The sequence below is a fragment of the Halichoeres trimaculatus genome, unplaced genomic scaffold (genome assembly GCF_033239565.1).
Source record: "Halichoeres trimaculatus isolate MK-OKI-2021-1 unplaced genomic scaffold, fHalTri1.1 fHalTri1_scaffold_6, whole genome shotgun sequence".
Lineage (NCBI taxonomy): Eukaryota > Metazoa > Chordata > Actinopteri > Labriformes > Labridae > Halichoeres > Halichoeres trimaculatus.
In genome coordinates, this window is record NW_027437184.1 from 26245828 (window position 1) to 26261344 (window position 15517).

The 15517-nt window shown below is 40.8% G+C and overlaps 1 protein-coding gene across 1 annotated transcript; it reads left to right on the plus strand.

The window, feature by feature from the left end:
• The first annotated feature begins 6822 nt into the window (after positions 1 to 6822).
• dlb (deltaB) lies at positions 6823 to 12206 on the plus strand. The gene is made up of 7 exons (XM_074672472.1): positions 6823 to 7051; positions 7141 to 7380; positions 7567 to 7624; positions 7766 to 8023; positions 9215 to 9576; positions 10000 to 10216; positions 10768 to 12206. The coding sequence occupies exons 1-7, from the start codon at positions 7001 to 7003 to the stop codon at positions 11475 to 11477; spliced, it is 1896 nt and encodes a 631-aa protein (XP_074528573.1). The 5' UTR covers positions 6823 to 7000; the 3' UTR covers positions 11478 to 12206.
• The last annotated feature ends 3311 nt before the right edge of the window (positions 12207 to 15517 follow it).

The following is a 15517-nucleotide window of genomic DNA, read 5'->3' on the forward strand; positions in this document are numbered from 1 at the left end:
TCTGTAAACCCTAGAGATGGTTGTGGGTTAAAATCCCAGTAGATCAGCAGTTTCTGAAATACTCAGACCAGCCCGTCTGGCACCAACAACCATGCCACGTTCAAAGTCACTAAAATCACCTTTCTTCCCCATTCTGATGCTCAGTTTGAGCTGCAGCAGATCATCCTGAACATGTCTACGTGCCTAAATGCATTGAGTTGCTGCCATGTGATTGGCTGATTAGAAATTTGCGTTAACAAGCAGTTAGACAGGTGTGCCTTATAAAATGGCCGGTTAGTAACAAGGGAAAACATAAAAAAAGATGGTCTAAAGTGGTTACAAACACTAATTTAAGAACCTGTAAACAGCCTCACTTAGTACGTTACAATAGCTCTGTCTGTGTTACTGTAAACAGCTGTGGTATAGGAGGGCTATAGGTAGGCTTCCTGAGTAGGCACAGATGGTCAGAAGAAACAAAAACAGCCTGAAATGTTTCAAATCACTGACTTCACCACCTGGAACAGACAGTAAGAAAATATTTAAACTACAGTATTTCTTTCTTTGTTTTTGTTATTCTGTAATTTGCCTGATAATGCTCCCCCAGGCGCCTCACTCCTCTTTGTTTCAGCCCATAAATTTGCTAGACGGGGGGTTGCTGCATGCATTTTTAGGTACTATTCAGCATGCAGCATCTTAATGAGATCAACCAATCAACCAAATGACTTGCATACATATGAGGCTGCATGTACACACTAACTCACACACACTCATACACTTACAGAGGACATCACACCCACCAGACAGCCCTCCACACCTCCTTTTGTCCCTCACTCAGACAGCAGCAGGCTGGAGCAGCAGAGGCAGCACAACAGGCCGACTTCTCCCCCGAGGGCCTGCGAGGGTCAGGTCTGCAGCAGCTCCCCCTCTCCTCCGCCTCCTCTTCAGGTCCTCAGGGAGAAGATCTCCAAGCTGCTGCAGGCTGAAGTAGAGGAGGAGGAAGAAGAGGCAGATGCTGGCCACTTAGAGTAATGGGAGGTCTGGAGGGGGGATGACATGACTCTTCTCTGGTTCCCATGCCCCGTGGCACACTCATGTCACACTCCTGCAAGTAATACAGATGAGGGTGCACTGTCCATCTGCTCTCCTGACACAAAGACAAACACACACACGCGCGCGCGCACACACACACACACACATGTCTATGTCATAGACATAGTCTTTGTGATGTCATTTGTTGGTTTCTGATACAGAGTTTTGAAGCCAGTTGTTGTCGTTGGAGGTCATACTGGAAATGCTAAACTCAACGTAGCTTTTGTCAAGGCAGTGTGAGGTACAGAGGCAGGCTTTAAGCCTCCTCACCAACAGCTACAGGCTACCTGTCTACCAGTTAGGCGAGCTGTGCCTCTGATTGTGCTGTTAGAGAAAATAAGATTTTTATACTGTGGCCATTTTTTAATCAGGCTACAAAAGCATGTTTATTGCTGGTTTAGAAACCTGATAATTTGAATTAGTGCGGATCTGGTTTATGGCCCGTCTTTAGCCTGCCTTAAGCTGACTCTTGATGAACTGTAGCTTTTAAGGCTTCGTTTACACGACAACTTTTCATCTGAAAATGCAGTGAAAACGTAGTGAAGAAGATCTGCATTTACACGGAAACACTGATGGACTGAAAACACTGTAGTAAGCATGCCAGGCCTGTAGTCAGCGCTATAACTGTCTTGTCCAAAAGCGGCTTTTGGTAGATCTCCACCGAGAGTTGAGCTGATCACCTGGTGTATTGGCTAAGGGTGTATTCACACCTGTGGTTTTTTGCTTTGTTCCGATTTAGGAGCGAAAAATGATACAGTTGTAGCAGTTGTCACCTGGTTTGTTTTATGCTCACATGGCAAAAGTCTCTTGCGGTCCAAAATTGTAAACAAATGTCACTTGTGATCAATTTTATTTCCTTATCTTCGTTCATTCATTCATGTTCTTACCCGCCATGGAGCATCAACAACGTGTGTGGCTAGTTTGCTTTATAGCCTTTATCTGGCTCATGTACCAGTGTGCACTACATGAAAAACATGTGCAGTTTTTTTAATGAGGCGTTTTATTTCCTTGCTGTTCCACCTGAGCCCACAACTAATTTTTTCTGTTCTTCAGGCTGCCCCAAACAATCCAGGTGTGAATACACCCCAAGATCAGAAGTGGAGCAACAGATGCACATTTTGTTAAAGACAGTCAGCAGATTCAGCAGCACAAGCACAACACGGTGGTCAACGGCGATCAGTACAACTGTACTGTTGGGTTGTTGTATATGCTCGCATGGAGCAGAGTGTGACATCAGTGTTTACACTGAAAACGCCAGGTTACTGTTTACACAGCAACGGTGTCGGTAGAGTTTCAGAAAAATCCCACACTGGAGGTCAATTTCTAAAGTTTGTGTTTTAGGTTTGGCTAAAATGCTGTTTCCGTGTAAACGCGAGGCCGAAACGCAACAAAACTTTTGTGTTTTACCCTAAAACTGTTGTCGTGTAAACAGCCCCTAACACTTCTTCATCAGCTTCAATTATTGCAGCTGGAAGTTGCCACTCAGTTCATTCTCACCAGTTAATGAAATGCTATAATGTGATAGAATGCTACAATTCCTCAGTATTTAATGATCTTCAGTTATGTTTCATTACAGCCATACTGCCAACTACTGGTCTTCCCACACTGTCAACAGACAGAGGTGACACGTACCTGTCTACTATTTACCGCTGATTTGATACCAGACTGTGATATGGTAGCCTTTAGTCTCTTGTTGCTGAGATCAGTTCACCCCAGTGACAAGGTTTTGACCAATCAGAATCAAGTATCAAACACACCTGGGCAGTACAGATACAAGCAAAATTGTAGCTGGCCTTTTTTTCACATTGAAATATTGAGGTCCATCTATGGTTTTATAAAAAAAACAACAGATTTGATAACCAGTCATTACCTCATTCTTAACATCAGTGAAACAACAAAATCAGAACTGATCATCCATTACCTCTTAACAATATACTCATCTGGGAGTGGAACAGCTGTTGTCTGAAAAAAAAAATACAGCCAATGAAACTTGAGAAGTGACAATGTGCTCAGATCAAAGGCTAAAATAAAGTATTCCCCTTCCTTTTCCGCATGATGACTCCATTATTTCTCAGTTTATTACATCCACAGATCAAGGGTATAAGAGTTAACTAAAACGAAACTATAAAGGAAAACTCAAATTTAAAATACATTGCAGTTAACTCAAACTATTAAAAACTGGAAAAGAAAACAAAAACGATAAGTAAACTAAAACTGTATCTTGTGTTCACAAAACTAACTGAAACTAACCAAAATTAAAGACAAAATGTCCTTAGTAATAGTTTTTGACAATATTAATAGCCTTTAGGATTTAAATTAATCCGACACATTTTCCCAACCAATTTGCCACAGTTCTCGGCAGTTGTCAGTGCCGCACAGCACCATCATAGTGACGTACTGGGACGTGCTTGTTTACTGCACTGACTGGCTGTGCGCTGTGCTGCGACAAAACGTAGAGAAGCAATGAATCAGAGCATCTGTAATAGTTTCATTTCATGTGAGTCTGACCTAATTGTTACAGAGTCCAAGTTTCTTATAATTAAAGCTCATATTATATTGTTTTACATAATTTATGTTTTTATTATTTTATTTAATTCATGTTAACATTATTTTAAATAATTTATGTTTATGTTTTTTTTTAAGTTTAAATTATTTTCATGTGTTTAAGGCAGAAGCCAACATTTCGGTAACAGCATTGACTGAGCAGTGAGCACTATGTTGAACTGGAAAATAAACGGTATGACAAAATATTAACTCTGACCTTTTTGAATCCTGCACCTAGTTAATAAGGTATGAAAAACTAAAACTAAACTCAAACTAAGCCTTGTTGCAAAAATTAAAACTAAATAAAAACTAGAATGCCTGCTCTAAAACTAATTTAAACTAAACTGCAATGGAAAAAAAATGTCAAAACTAACTAAAATTAACCTATAATGACAAATCCAAAACTATTTTAACCTTGCCACAGATAAATACCGTTTGTTTGATTCATGAAAGTCTCAAATTCACAGTAAATCTCTGTCTTACTTCAACAATAGAAATGGGTAAAAAGAAGTTTCCGATATGCTGCTCTTGCAGACTGGAATCTGCTTCAAGAAAAACTGTGCCTTGGAGAGCTGGTCTCTAAATCTACTAAAATTCAGATTAAAGGCTTTAGAGGAGCATGAAGCAAGTTGTAGATGCTTTGACTGACAAACGTGCTGCTCTGTGACTTTGAGTTAACTGTTTGAAATGTCTGTGTCTATATCTGTGTCTGTTTTATGTTTGTAAACTTGTAATTGTGCTGCTGCCAGGACACTCTTGCAAATGAGATTTTCAATCTCAATGAGGCTCTCCTGGTTAAATAAAGTTTCATTTCAATAGGTAGAGACAAATTTGCTTGTAATTAAAATGTAACAAATGGGTTTTTAAGTTGGAATGACGGATATCATGATAAATAACAAGTTGTCTGGTCTATTCTTATCAACTTTACATCTCTTCATGGCATCTGCATTGTTTGTTTTCAGTTGCAAAACACTTAAGAACTTTCTGTTTTTATAATTTTCCATTAGTGGTGGGTTTATGATAAAGTTACAGGTAGGGGATCTGGTATGACTAGGTTTCCTCCATCTTTTTCATACACATTAGTTTCATAGTGGAATTATCAAGAAGAGTTGTAGAAATGTTTGGCCTGTTGGGGTCTTAACTTGAGACTTGAACATTGAACTGTTTACTAGTTTAGCCTTTGTGAAGAAGGTCAAACAGCGCTGTTCAGCTCTGCAGAGAAAATTTGGATAAACTGTCCTCAGAAAACATATTGCTTCTTCTTCTTCTTCTTCTTCTTCTTCTTTTCTTACTCCCAAAAACAACCCAAAAAAAAGATGACCAAAGTGAAAGACCACCTTCACGGGTGAAATAATATCAGACTATGGCTTTGGTTTGTTGAGAAGTATTTAAAAAAAAATTTATTTAAGGAGCAGGTTAAACAGTAGGTAGTGAAACTGCTCGTTCTTCCAAAGGACAAAGGTCCTTGGTTGTAGTTTTGGAGTCACTGAACGAAGGGTTGGCTTTGGGGTCAACGAATAATCCTCACAGCAGCCATCTCACTTATTTTACATACAACTGTGAAATAAGTTCCCTCCCTCGTTTCTCCGTGTTGTTTTGCAGGAAAGCGTGCCAGGATGTTTGAGGGGCCACTGCAGGCACGCGTCCTCACTCCTTGTTAGAATATGAATAGAGCCCCAGTCCCGCCCACCTACAGCACCATAAACACCAGATAAAACAACGCACATGTTGGTCAGACAGTTAGTTTTGGAAACTACACCACCAAATAATTAGATAGTTCTACAAACATCTGGTTTGTAAACTTAACTTTTTATTTGTGGCTTTGGACTAAAAGTGGAAATATGGTGGAAATCTTCTCTCAACGGAAGTCATAAAGAAAACACCCCAAAATAAATCTTTACCTCGACTTTCTACACTTTTCCTAACTCATAAAAGACAAAATCGTTAATTCTGACATTTCTGTTTGTTTTTATAAAGAGAGACGGGCCTTGACCTGATCTGTAAACAGTCTGGGTCAGCTCTGGTGTGTAAATAACAGTTAAGGTGTGTTTACTCTGCACCACATCCCTGCTGGCGAAAGGTGCAGCAGAGTCCTCCGTGATTCAATAAGTGAGTGTGTGTGTGTGTGTGTGTGTGTGTGTGTGTGTGTGTGTGTGTGTGTGTGTGTGTGTGTGTGTGTGTGTGTGTGTGTGTGTGTGTGTGTGTGTGTGTGTGTGTGTGTGTAGTCGCTATGGACGCTTTGGGAGACAATAGCTGGGTTTGGCGCCCCGCGCACGGTCGACCATGTGCCGTTGATTACCATACAGCTGTTCGTATGAGGTCCAGACAAAAGCAACATGATAGTCCAAACTCTGCAGGACCCCCACCCCCCCTTACACGCACGCGACCAACATACCCCCCTCCCCTCCCCTCTCCTTCCCTCCCTCCCTCACAGACCCGAGGGCGCACAGAGGAGGTCTGAATAGCAGCCAGAAGCACAATGAGGTCTTATCGGAGCTGCCCTTCTATTGTCACCTCACACGCGTCAGAGCAATTACAATGTTGGGTGTAAAGAAAGAAAAGTTCTGCTGCTATTCTTCTCTGCTTCCTACTGATCTTTGTTCAGAGTGCGAGGCAGCTCCATAAAGGAAAAATAACTTTCTGAACAATGATCTATGAGCCCCAAGAAGTGTTCAAGTTCTCAGAAGTTTGATGACATGGAGGAAGTATACTCCAATCATCTTCTACCCTGTCTATTGTTAGAATTATTTTTAACCAAATCGTATGGCTACAGCCCTTCACATTCTCTAGAATTACATGTTTCTGAATTTTCTTGTCACATACCCACGACCAAATTTACGTACAGAAATACGTACAAACGTTCTTGGCATCACTTCACTTGGATACTTTGCTCACTCTGGTCTCTGGTGGAGTTCTGTGTTGTCATGCTCCACATGGTGATTCAGCTCAGTCATCCACAGCTGTTGACATTTTTGCTTTGGATTAAGATTCATATAAACATATCTGCCTTGCAACAGCTTCTAATGCATATTCCTATAGGAAAGCAGACCAGGTGTAATGTGGGCAGTCGAAATCCCCAGACGGGCGCTCTGTGTCAGGATGCTCCCCTGAGGTCTGCTCCGCCTCCTCCTCTCTGCCCGTGACGCGCAGCGACAGAGGGTATAAAACACTCTGCGCGTCTTTACGCACCAGAAACTGAAGAGGACAGAAGAGAGAAGAAAAGACCAGCAGGAGAAGAGACGGGATTTAAGGACAATAACAAGAGCACGAGGTCCAAAGTGATGAAACATATTTTGAGTTTTCTTTAACGTCATTTGGGAATACTTTTTTTTGCGCACCACGAATGCGGACATCTACTTGGAGCTTTGACGCAGATTTCTGATAAGAAATGGCACATCTACACCTAAGATACCTCCTGGCTTTGGCCTTGGTGAATGTGGTAAGTTTAGCTCTGTTTTACGGATTCGACGTCTCTGAATTGTCTTAACACACAGCATCTAATTGATTTTTTTTTTGTAATACTCGCAGGTTCTGTCTTCTGGCGTCTTTGAGCTGAAGATTCACTCCTTCCACACGGCACAGCGGATCTGCAGGAGACACCGGGACTGTCACATATTTTTCAGGATTTGTCTAAAACACCCGGAGGATGTGATCTCCGCGGAACCACCTTGCACCTTTGGCACCGGTCACACCAACGTCATCAGAGCCGACCACACGTCGATTTCCAGCAGCGCACCAATCAGAGTGCCCTTTCACTTCAAGTGGCCGGTAAATGGAGGTTCATTCATTCAAGCGACAGATATGTTTTTTAAAAGTTGAAAGAAATTTTACTGTTTCTTAATTTTAAAATCACTTCTTTCAATTCCAAGTGCAGTTACTATGCCAGTGACCAAACTTTGAGTCATCTTACTGTCCTCTGCCCCGACACTGATAGCTCTTCTTTTTCTCTCCTAGGGGACTTTCTCACTGATCATTGAAGCCTGGAACGCTGAATCTCCGACTGAATACACAGGTAAGTTGTTCAAATCCTTGGATTCACTCACATTCAATAGCTCCAAGCCAACATAAACCAAATTCCAAAGAGCCAATGAGCTCTCCATCCAACACACGCAGCTTCTTCACGCCATCAAACGTGTTCCTCTCTCCTCCGCAGACAACCAAAACAATCTGGTGAGCCGCCTGGCGACCCGCAGGAGACTGGCCATCGGAGAGGACTGGTCTCAGGATGTCCACTTTGGGGAGCAGAGCGAGCTGCGTTACTCTTACCACGTCTTCTGCGATGAGTACTACTTCGGGGACGGCTGCGCGGATTACTGCAGACCGAGGGACGACACGCTGGGACACTACACCTGCGACGAGGAAGGGAACCGCATCTGTCTGGAGGGCTGGAAGGGAAACTACTGCTCTGAACGTACGTTTACATCACCGGTGATATTCTGAAAAAAATGTTGTCATCGAATACCAAATCCCAGAACACAATGAAGATCAGTACAAAAAGTTTCAAGTTAAGATTTAAGGTACTGATACAAGACTGTATGGAAGAGGAAAAATAGGCCGAAGTTAGAAAGTTTGTCAGTAATCAAAATAAGGGCTTATAATTCCCTGGTTGCTATTCAGGGATGAACCTATAGAGGGAGCAAGTGAGTCCAACTCTTCACAAAGACAACAAATTAAACAACAAATAGTGTTTGGAGTACATAGTTATTAAGTTAAGCTTTTGAATAGCAAGAGTGCAAAGGGTTGAGGCACTTTGTTAAACAAGGTTTTGAAGAAAAACATTTTTACATGATTTGAAAAGAAAAAAAGTTTTTGTTTGAGCTAACAGTCCCAAACATAAATCAAAAAACAAAAACAAAACAAATGAATAAAAAATATTAATTTTATAATAATTAATAATTAATAATATAAATAAATAAATAAATAAATAAATAAAACACGTAGAAAAAATGTCATGAACCTTGCAAACATTATCATGGAAAAAATTATTTAAAGTGCTAGTCCCTAACACTGTAAGTAGTCATGACAACATTGTCAAACACACCTCATACACATACTGTAAGCCTCACAAGGAAAAAAGTTACAAATTAGAAGAGTTTAGAAAAGCAAGTTAAAGTTTAAAAAAAGATGGAAAAAAAGAGAGGTTAAGGATTTTTTTTTTTTTTTTTGGAAAAACATCCAAACACTTCAGAGAACTTTTCAGAGTCTGAAGATATTTCTCTCTCTCTCTGTGAGTTGATGTCCTGTAGTGTTGTCTTTTTACTTCAACAAGTCCGTCTGTGCAGCTTCATCAGCCTTTTGTTCCCTGTGTGTGTGTGTGTGTGTGTGTGTGTGTGTGTGTGTATGTGTGTGTATGTGTGTGTGTGTGTGTGTGTGTGTGTGTGTGTGTGTGTTAGATAACATGAGAAGATAAAAGAAAGCGTTCCTCCCCAGCAGTGTGCCTGCCAGCTGCTTGGGTTAATACTTAACCAACAGTGAAGTCTAGAACAGGGCTGGGGTCAGACTAGGGGGGCTGTGTTTGTGTGTGTGTGTGAGTGTGTGTGTGTGTGTTATACACAGTGCAGACGTGCCCATTGTAATCACACACCCTCCTTCTCCTCTGCAGCCATCTGCTCAGCGGACTGCAGCGAGAGGCACGGTTACTGCGAGGCCCCTGGGGGCTGTACATGTCGTATGGGCTGGCAGGGCCCCTCCTGCAACGAGTGTGTCCGCTACCCAGGCTGCCTCCACGGGACCTGCAGCCAGCCATGGCAGTGTAACTGTCAGGAGGGCTGGGGAGGCCTCTTCTGTGACCAGGACCTCAACTACTGCACCAACCACAAGCCCTGTGCCAACGGGGCCACCTGCACCAACACAGGCCAGGGAAGCTACACCTGCTCCTGCAGGCCTGGCTACGGAGGAACCAACTGTGAGCTGGAGACCAACGAGTGTGACAGCAACCCCTGCAAGAACGGAGGCAGCTGCAATGTAAGCATATACAGTGGTTTTCTATTAAAGATGCACAAGTTCAAATCTATCCATGCCTATATATAGGAAGGAAAAAACATAGTCATACAGCCAAAATGACAACAACAAACAAGTAAACAATACACTGTCAGCTAGAAAAACATTGTACAACTAACATGAATTACTTTTTTTTTTTTTTTTTTAACATAAGTACATTTAAAAAAAAAAAGAAACATCATCTCACAGGAACCCATGGAAACTCAGCTAGTATGGCTTGTAGCTCATGTATAAATGCTGAGTCACGCCACGACAGCCTAGGTTGTTCTAATTTTACAAAAAATACCTCTAAATGATTAAATAAATTAAAAACAAAATAAGATAAATAGATAAAAAACAATAGCCGAATTTCCTCTAACAGCAGAACTTTCCTCCTTCTCTCCTCAGGACCTGGAGAACGATTACTCCTGCACCTGTCCTCAGGGCTTTTACGGTAAAAACTGTGAGATCATCGCCATGACATGCGCAGACGGGCCCTGCTTTAACGGTGGCACCTGTGTGGAGACGATGACCGGAGGCTACACCTGCCGCTGCCCGCCCAGCTACGACGGATCCAACTGTGAGAAGAAACTGGACCGCTGCAGCAACAGGCCCTGTCTGAACGGTGAGTCACAAGCTCCTATGGCGACACCCTGTGGCCGAAACGAAGAACTGCAGTTTCAAGTAACTTGTATTGAGAGTCTTGATTGTTAGCAAACAAAATCGTCCCTGAGCATTTGTTAAGGGGAATACATTTAGAAATGAGCTTGAATTGATTTAGAAATTCGATAAGAACAAGTATCACTTTTTGAGAAACTTCAATTTTTTGTTATACTTTGAATCTGAGAGCCAAAATATTCTTACCTCAAAGTAGCCAATAGCCCAACACCTCTACACATTTATGGGAATTAATTGAAAATTCTTTGGTAGATTACTAAGTGTATACAACTTCAGAAAGACCTTTTGTAATTTTCCCCCAGTATCACCAGTATCCATCTTGTAACCCTGGATGTGAGAAAAAAAAATCTGCCTTCTCAATACTGTGTCTGTTAACTGTCAACACCCCTACATTAATGGAGTTAAAGTGCGAAATATAATCCCATTATCACCCAGCTTTGGCTCCAGTCTCCCCTCTGATCTCTTGAATGCTGACCTGAGTGTTTCTCTCCTCTGCAGGAGGTGATTGTTTGGATCTTGGTCAGAGTGTTTTGTGTCGCTGCCAGCCCGGCTTCACTGGTGCCAACTGTCAGGTCAACATCGATGACTGTGCATCCAGCCCCTGTGAGAATGCTGGGACATGCCAGGATGGTGTAAATGACTACACCTGCTCCTGCACCCTTGGGTACACTGGTAAAAACTGCAGCGTACGTTCTGACGCCTGCGGGGCCAGACCGTGTCAGAATGGCGGCACCTGCTTCACCCACTTCACTGGGCCTGTGTGTCAGTGCCCTAAAGGCTTCATGGGTCCCAGCTGTGAGTTCACGCTGCAGCCCAGCTTTAAACCAGCTCTACGTCAGTCCACCCAGCCGTCGTCTGCCACCCTCACTGTCTCCTGCATTCTCTCCATCTTGGCGCTGGTTCTGGTGGCAGGGATCATCTTCCTGAGGAGGAGGAGGAGGCTGCAGGGGAGGAAGCAGCTGAGCGACGGCGCAGTGTACAATGATTTTGAGACTGTGAACAACCTGGGAGGGAGCGAAAGAGATTCGTTCCTTGTTCCAAACGGCCTCTTTAAGATCAGCAACAGCACAGCCCGCCTCAGCCTCTCACTTTGCCCAGACGGACGCTCCGGGTTCAGACCAGTGGAGAGCAGTCTGGTCCGAGGGGAGCGCCAGGACTTTATGTGGAGGGACGAAGCTGGGCTGGGCTCTGCTCCAGGACTGAGATGAAACAGAAAAAACACTGATGCGGAGCAGGATGAAATTAGCACTTGTTGCTCCCCTCTCTTCAGGCACAGTGAAGACAGGAGCAAAACCCATGAGTTGAACCCGCTCTGCTCATGCTGAAGATAAAAAAACCAACATAAAAATGTGAAACAAAATATCACAAATGAACTTTTCTGATGAAGATTATAAACAAAGATTATTGTAAATGTATATGGGGCAAAGCTCTTCCATGTTTAAGACCCAAAGAAACAAAAATATGAAACACTTTTCAGGACCTACATCACGAACCAAATGCAGGACAGCACGAAACTGACAAAATTTTGGAAAAATGCCCAAAAAATATGTTTGATTGTTTTTGATACATCCACTTTGTTTAATTATTTTTCATTTTTGACCAGATATTTTGTTTTGCTTTTCAATCTTCCTTTGGCCATTCTTTCCTTATTGTGCGCACCATCATTTTTTATTCTTTATATTATTTATTTATTTGAAAACCTGCGTTAATGGCTCCACTTTGATTGTCTCAGATGTAGAGATCTATTTATATGATGCTGAATGAAGACCGACACGTGATGTTGTAGGTTGAAGGCTGTGTGAGATATCCCAAAGAGATTCAGTGCAGGGATATAAAGAGAAAGAAAGTCAGCCAGTACTATTATTTATATTTAAAGTTTATTTACTACTGATCACACCGCTCTTCATGTGCCATTTTGTGTTCATGCCAAAGTTTATGTTACGTTCCATTGTCATTAATTTAAGTTCATCATGTTGTGCTTGTAATGTCGAATAAAGTTTTGCTTTAATGCGATCCTCGGTTTCTGTGTCTTATGTGTTTGCATTTATCCATAGATTAAGTTCTTTAGTTAGTGGAAATTAATCATCAGCATCAAAAAGTTTTTTTTTTACCTTTACGTATAAGATTGTGTCCTATTTCGGCCCTGCAACCCTCAATGTTGTTTTTATTGCTCATCTAACAAGAAAAACAAAGTTTTATGAGACTATCTAAATTTGTTCCTATGGTGTCTGAACAACACACACGATCTGCATAGGAAGACCCAGAAAACCACTCCAACTCCTAGTCCTCCCAGCACTCCTCCTGTAACTTTTATTCTGCATGCAGAGTCAGGATGTGGTCAAAGGTCAGAGACAGACAAGTGATCTGCTGTTGGTAGTAAAAACCAAAACAAATCCCTGTATTCCTTCCAGAGGACCAAAGAAAACAGTGGTTGCCTTGGTTTATAATCAGTCCGTAATCTGATTTGTTTGTTTGTGCTAACTATCTCACTTCAGACTGCACCAGAGGGAGGTCATGAGGGTCAGTACTGTTTTTGCACAACTTGAAGGAAGCCAATAGGTGCAGCAGCACATTATGATATTCTTATTATCAGATCACTGTATGGATAGTAAGGTTAGAAACTGAGAGGCTGTAGATCTTCATTTCTTTTTGAATGAAGAAATGGTGAATAAAAACATTTGTGGTGTCAAAACATGAATTCCTGTAATATATTTACTGGCAACACTGGAAATATTTTTGCCAGACTTCATTAAAAAACTTTAACATTTGGTAACAATGATAACAACAACAACAACAACAATAAAATAAATAAATAAATAAATAATAACAATAATAATAATAATAATAATAATAATAATAATAATAATAATAATAATAATAATAATAATAATAATAAAACTGGTGAGTGAGAAAGCTTGGTGTGGAAAAAGTGAGCGTAAAACATCCCAACACAAACATATCAATGCTGCCAGCTTTATTCTGGTGGTGGAGTGAAGATGAACAGCGGCCTCTGTTGGCAGGGTTTAGTATTACAATAGCACACATGATAAAAATGTGACAGGAAATCAACTACCCCCTGCTTTAATTCCTTAATTTTTCATTTTTTTTTGCACATTTAAAGAGTTTACAAAAGATTATGCAGAGAAATAATTTTTCTTTTTCACTTTTTCCCCCCAAGGTATTGAATGTAAGGAATTGAAAGCTCCTGTCTTTCCCACAAGGTTGAAGTGTTCCAGAAATGACGAAAAAGTGGGTGAGACCATGGAGGCAGAAAGATATGTTTCAGAAGTTTTACAAACACAGATGATTAAAAAATATGGAACAGAAACTGGGTTACCTGACCTGTTTCTCAGAGCTCCAAGTTTCATATGAGAGACTGCATCCTCTCCAAAACAAAAAGAAAGTTTTCCATCTGCTAACATGAGGTTTTCTGAAGGAATAGAGCTGTTTACAAAATGTGCAGGTCATGTGGGTTCATGTTGACGTTCAGCCTGAAACAGTTTGTGTTTGCAACATCATCAGTCCAACTGATAAACTGAGATATAAACAAACACACCCCTTAAATTATTCTGCATCTCCTGTGCTGGCCTTATTCTGGGTTGTTACTCCATGTCCATTGTTAGTTATGTTGAACCCTTGTTTTGTGCAAAAGAAAAAGAAAAAATAACACATCCATGGGTTCAAATTTTTCTTTTTATATACAGTTTTTTGAACTATTTTTCTTTTTGGTACAGCCCAGCTCATTCAGTTTAATTACAACACTGTCGAATTACCAGTACTTGATTTTTAAAAATATGAAGAAAATTTGTAAAGATAGTAAGTGTATGCAGAGTGAGGGTCTGTCACAAAAGAACAATATGAAATCCTGATAATGGTACACTGTGTCAAAACTATATATGAAAAAAACAAAGATTTTCTTAATGAGTTGTAGATAAGTTGCTTAAAATTGCTGACATCCTCTAGTTCTATGATGTAACATGTTAAGCTCTGCTTAGATCAAAACAACTGCAAATTTTTACTCGGGCTGCAAAAGGCAGCCATGACAGCTTCAAAACAGGGACTTGATTTAGTTTAAAACAATAAGTTTTTCACTCTCAGATTATTGGGAAACTTCCAAAAATAAAGATAACGGGTCTGAAAAATAGTTATTAAAATGATCAAAATGCAATACAAATAAATAAAACATTGAGAATCTTGAAGTTTTGATAAACTATGGAAGCCTAAAGTTGACATTCCTGCCTACAATTTGTTACTTTGCTACTTGTTCTTCACACTTGCTATCATGTATCCATTAGCAGTGCACCAAACCTCAGAGCAAGCTGCACATATTGCTGTCCTTTTAAAAATATGGCTTTTTCATTTGTCTTGTTCATCCCTGCCATTCTTGCACACAAACCTCTACCTTCCCATCACTGCTCCAACGACCTCAGATGACATCATCAGTGAACTCATGTGGACAGCATCCAGCTTCACATCATCTTGCCTGAGCGTGCATGTTATATTGCGTTTCAAGAAACATCCTCAGAAAACTATGCCAACTGCTTCGGCAGACAGTTTTCCTCACTGAAATAAATCCAGTCCACTTTTAAGCTTGTATTAACAGGAATTAACAGGTAGGGGAGACTGGGGACAGTTGCAACACTTTTTACATTACTCTCAGTAACTCAGAGAATATTCGGACTAGTCTCACCAAATCTTTACATATTAAACCTACATCTGTCTGCTAAATGCCCATACCATTTAAAGATGGCTAAATATAACATATCAATCAGAATATCCATTTGAATAGAGGAATTCAGACGTTGCAACTGACCCCAAACCTGGGGACAGTTGCAACACAGATCAGGGATGGTTGCAACATGTACAAAAAAAAAAAAATTGAGTCAATGTGCAGATGTTACTGAAGCTATAAAAACTCAATATTGCATTTTGGAACAAAAAGATTGGAATAACTTGCAACATTATTTTTTGATGCTGTGCTTGCAAGATTCTTTTTTTTCTTGTGGAACCTGAACAATGTGGTGTGGTATATGTCAAAGGCCTTGGCCACTGCCCTCACTGATTTGCCCTCAACTGTAATAATATCTGAGGCTTGTTGCAAAATACTGAGGGGAACCCCTCTGTTAGTGACTCTCTTCCTCACTCTTTGCATACTGAAAATAAACAGAATACAATTTCTCTATTTAGAAGATTCATTCACTCTATGACAAGCTTATATGACACATACAACATACAACAATAACTAAGT

Bases quoted from the DNA above. Each gene is read 5' to 3' on its own strand.
- dlb (XM_074672472.1), top strand. From the start codon at position 7,001: ATGGCACATCTACACCTAAGATACCTCCTGGCTTTGGCCTTGGTGAAT. The intron at 7,052-7,140 runs GTAAGTTTAGCT...TAATACTCGCAG, and splicing joins CTTTGGCCTTGGTGAATGTG to GTTCTGTCTTCTGGCGTCTT. The intron at 8,024-9,214 runs GTACGTTTACAT...TCTCCTCTGCAG, and splicing joins GGGAAACTACTGCTCTGAAC to CCATCTGCTCAGCGGACTGC.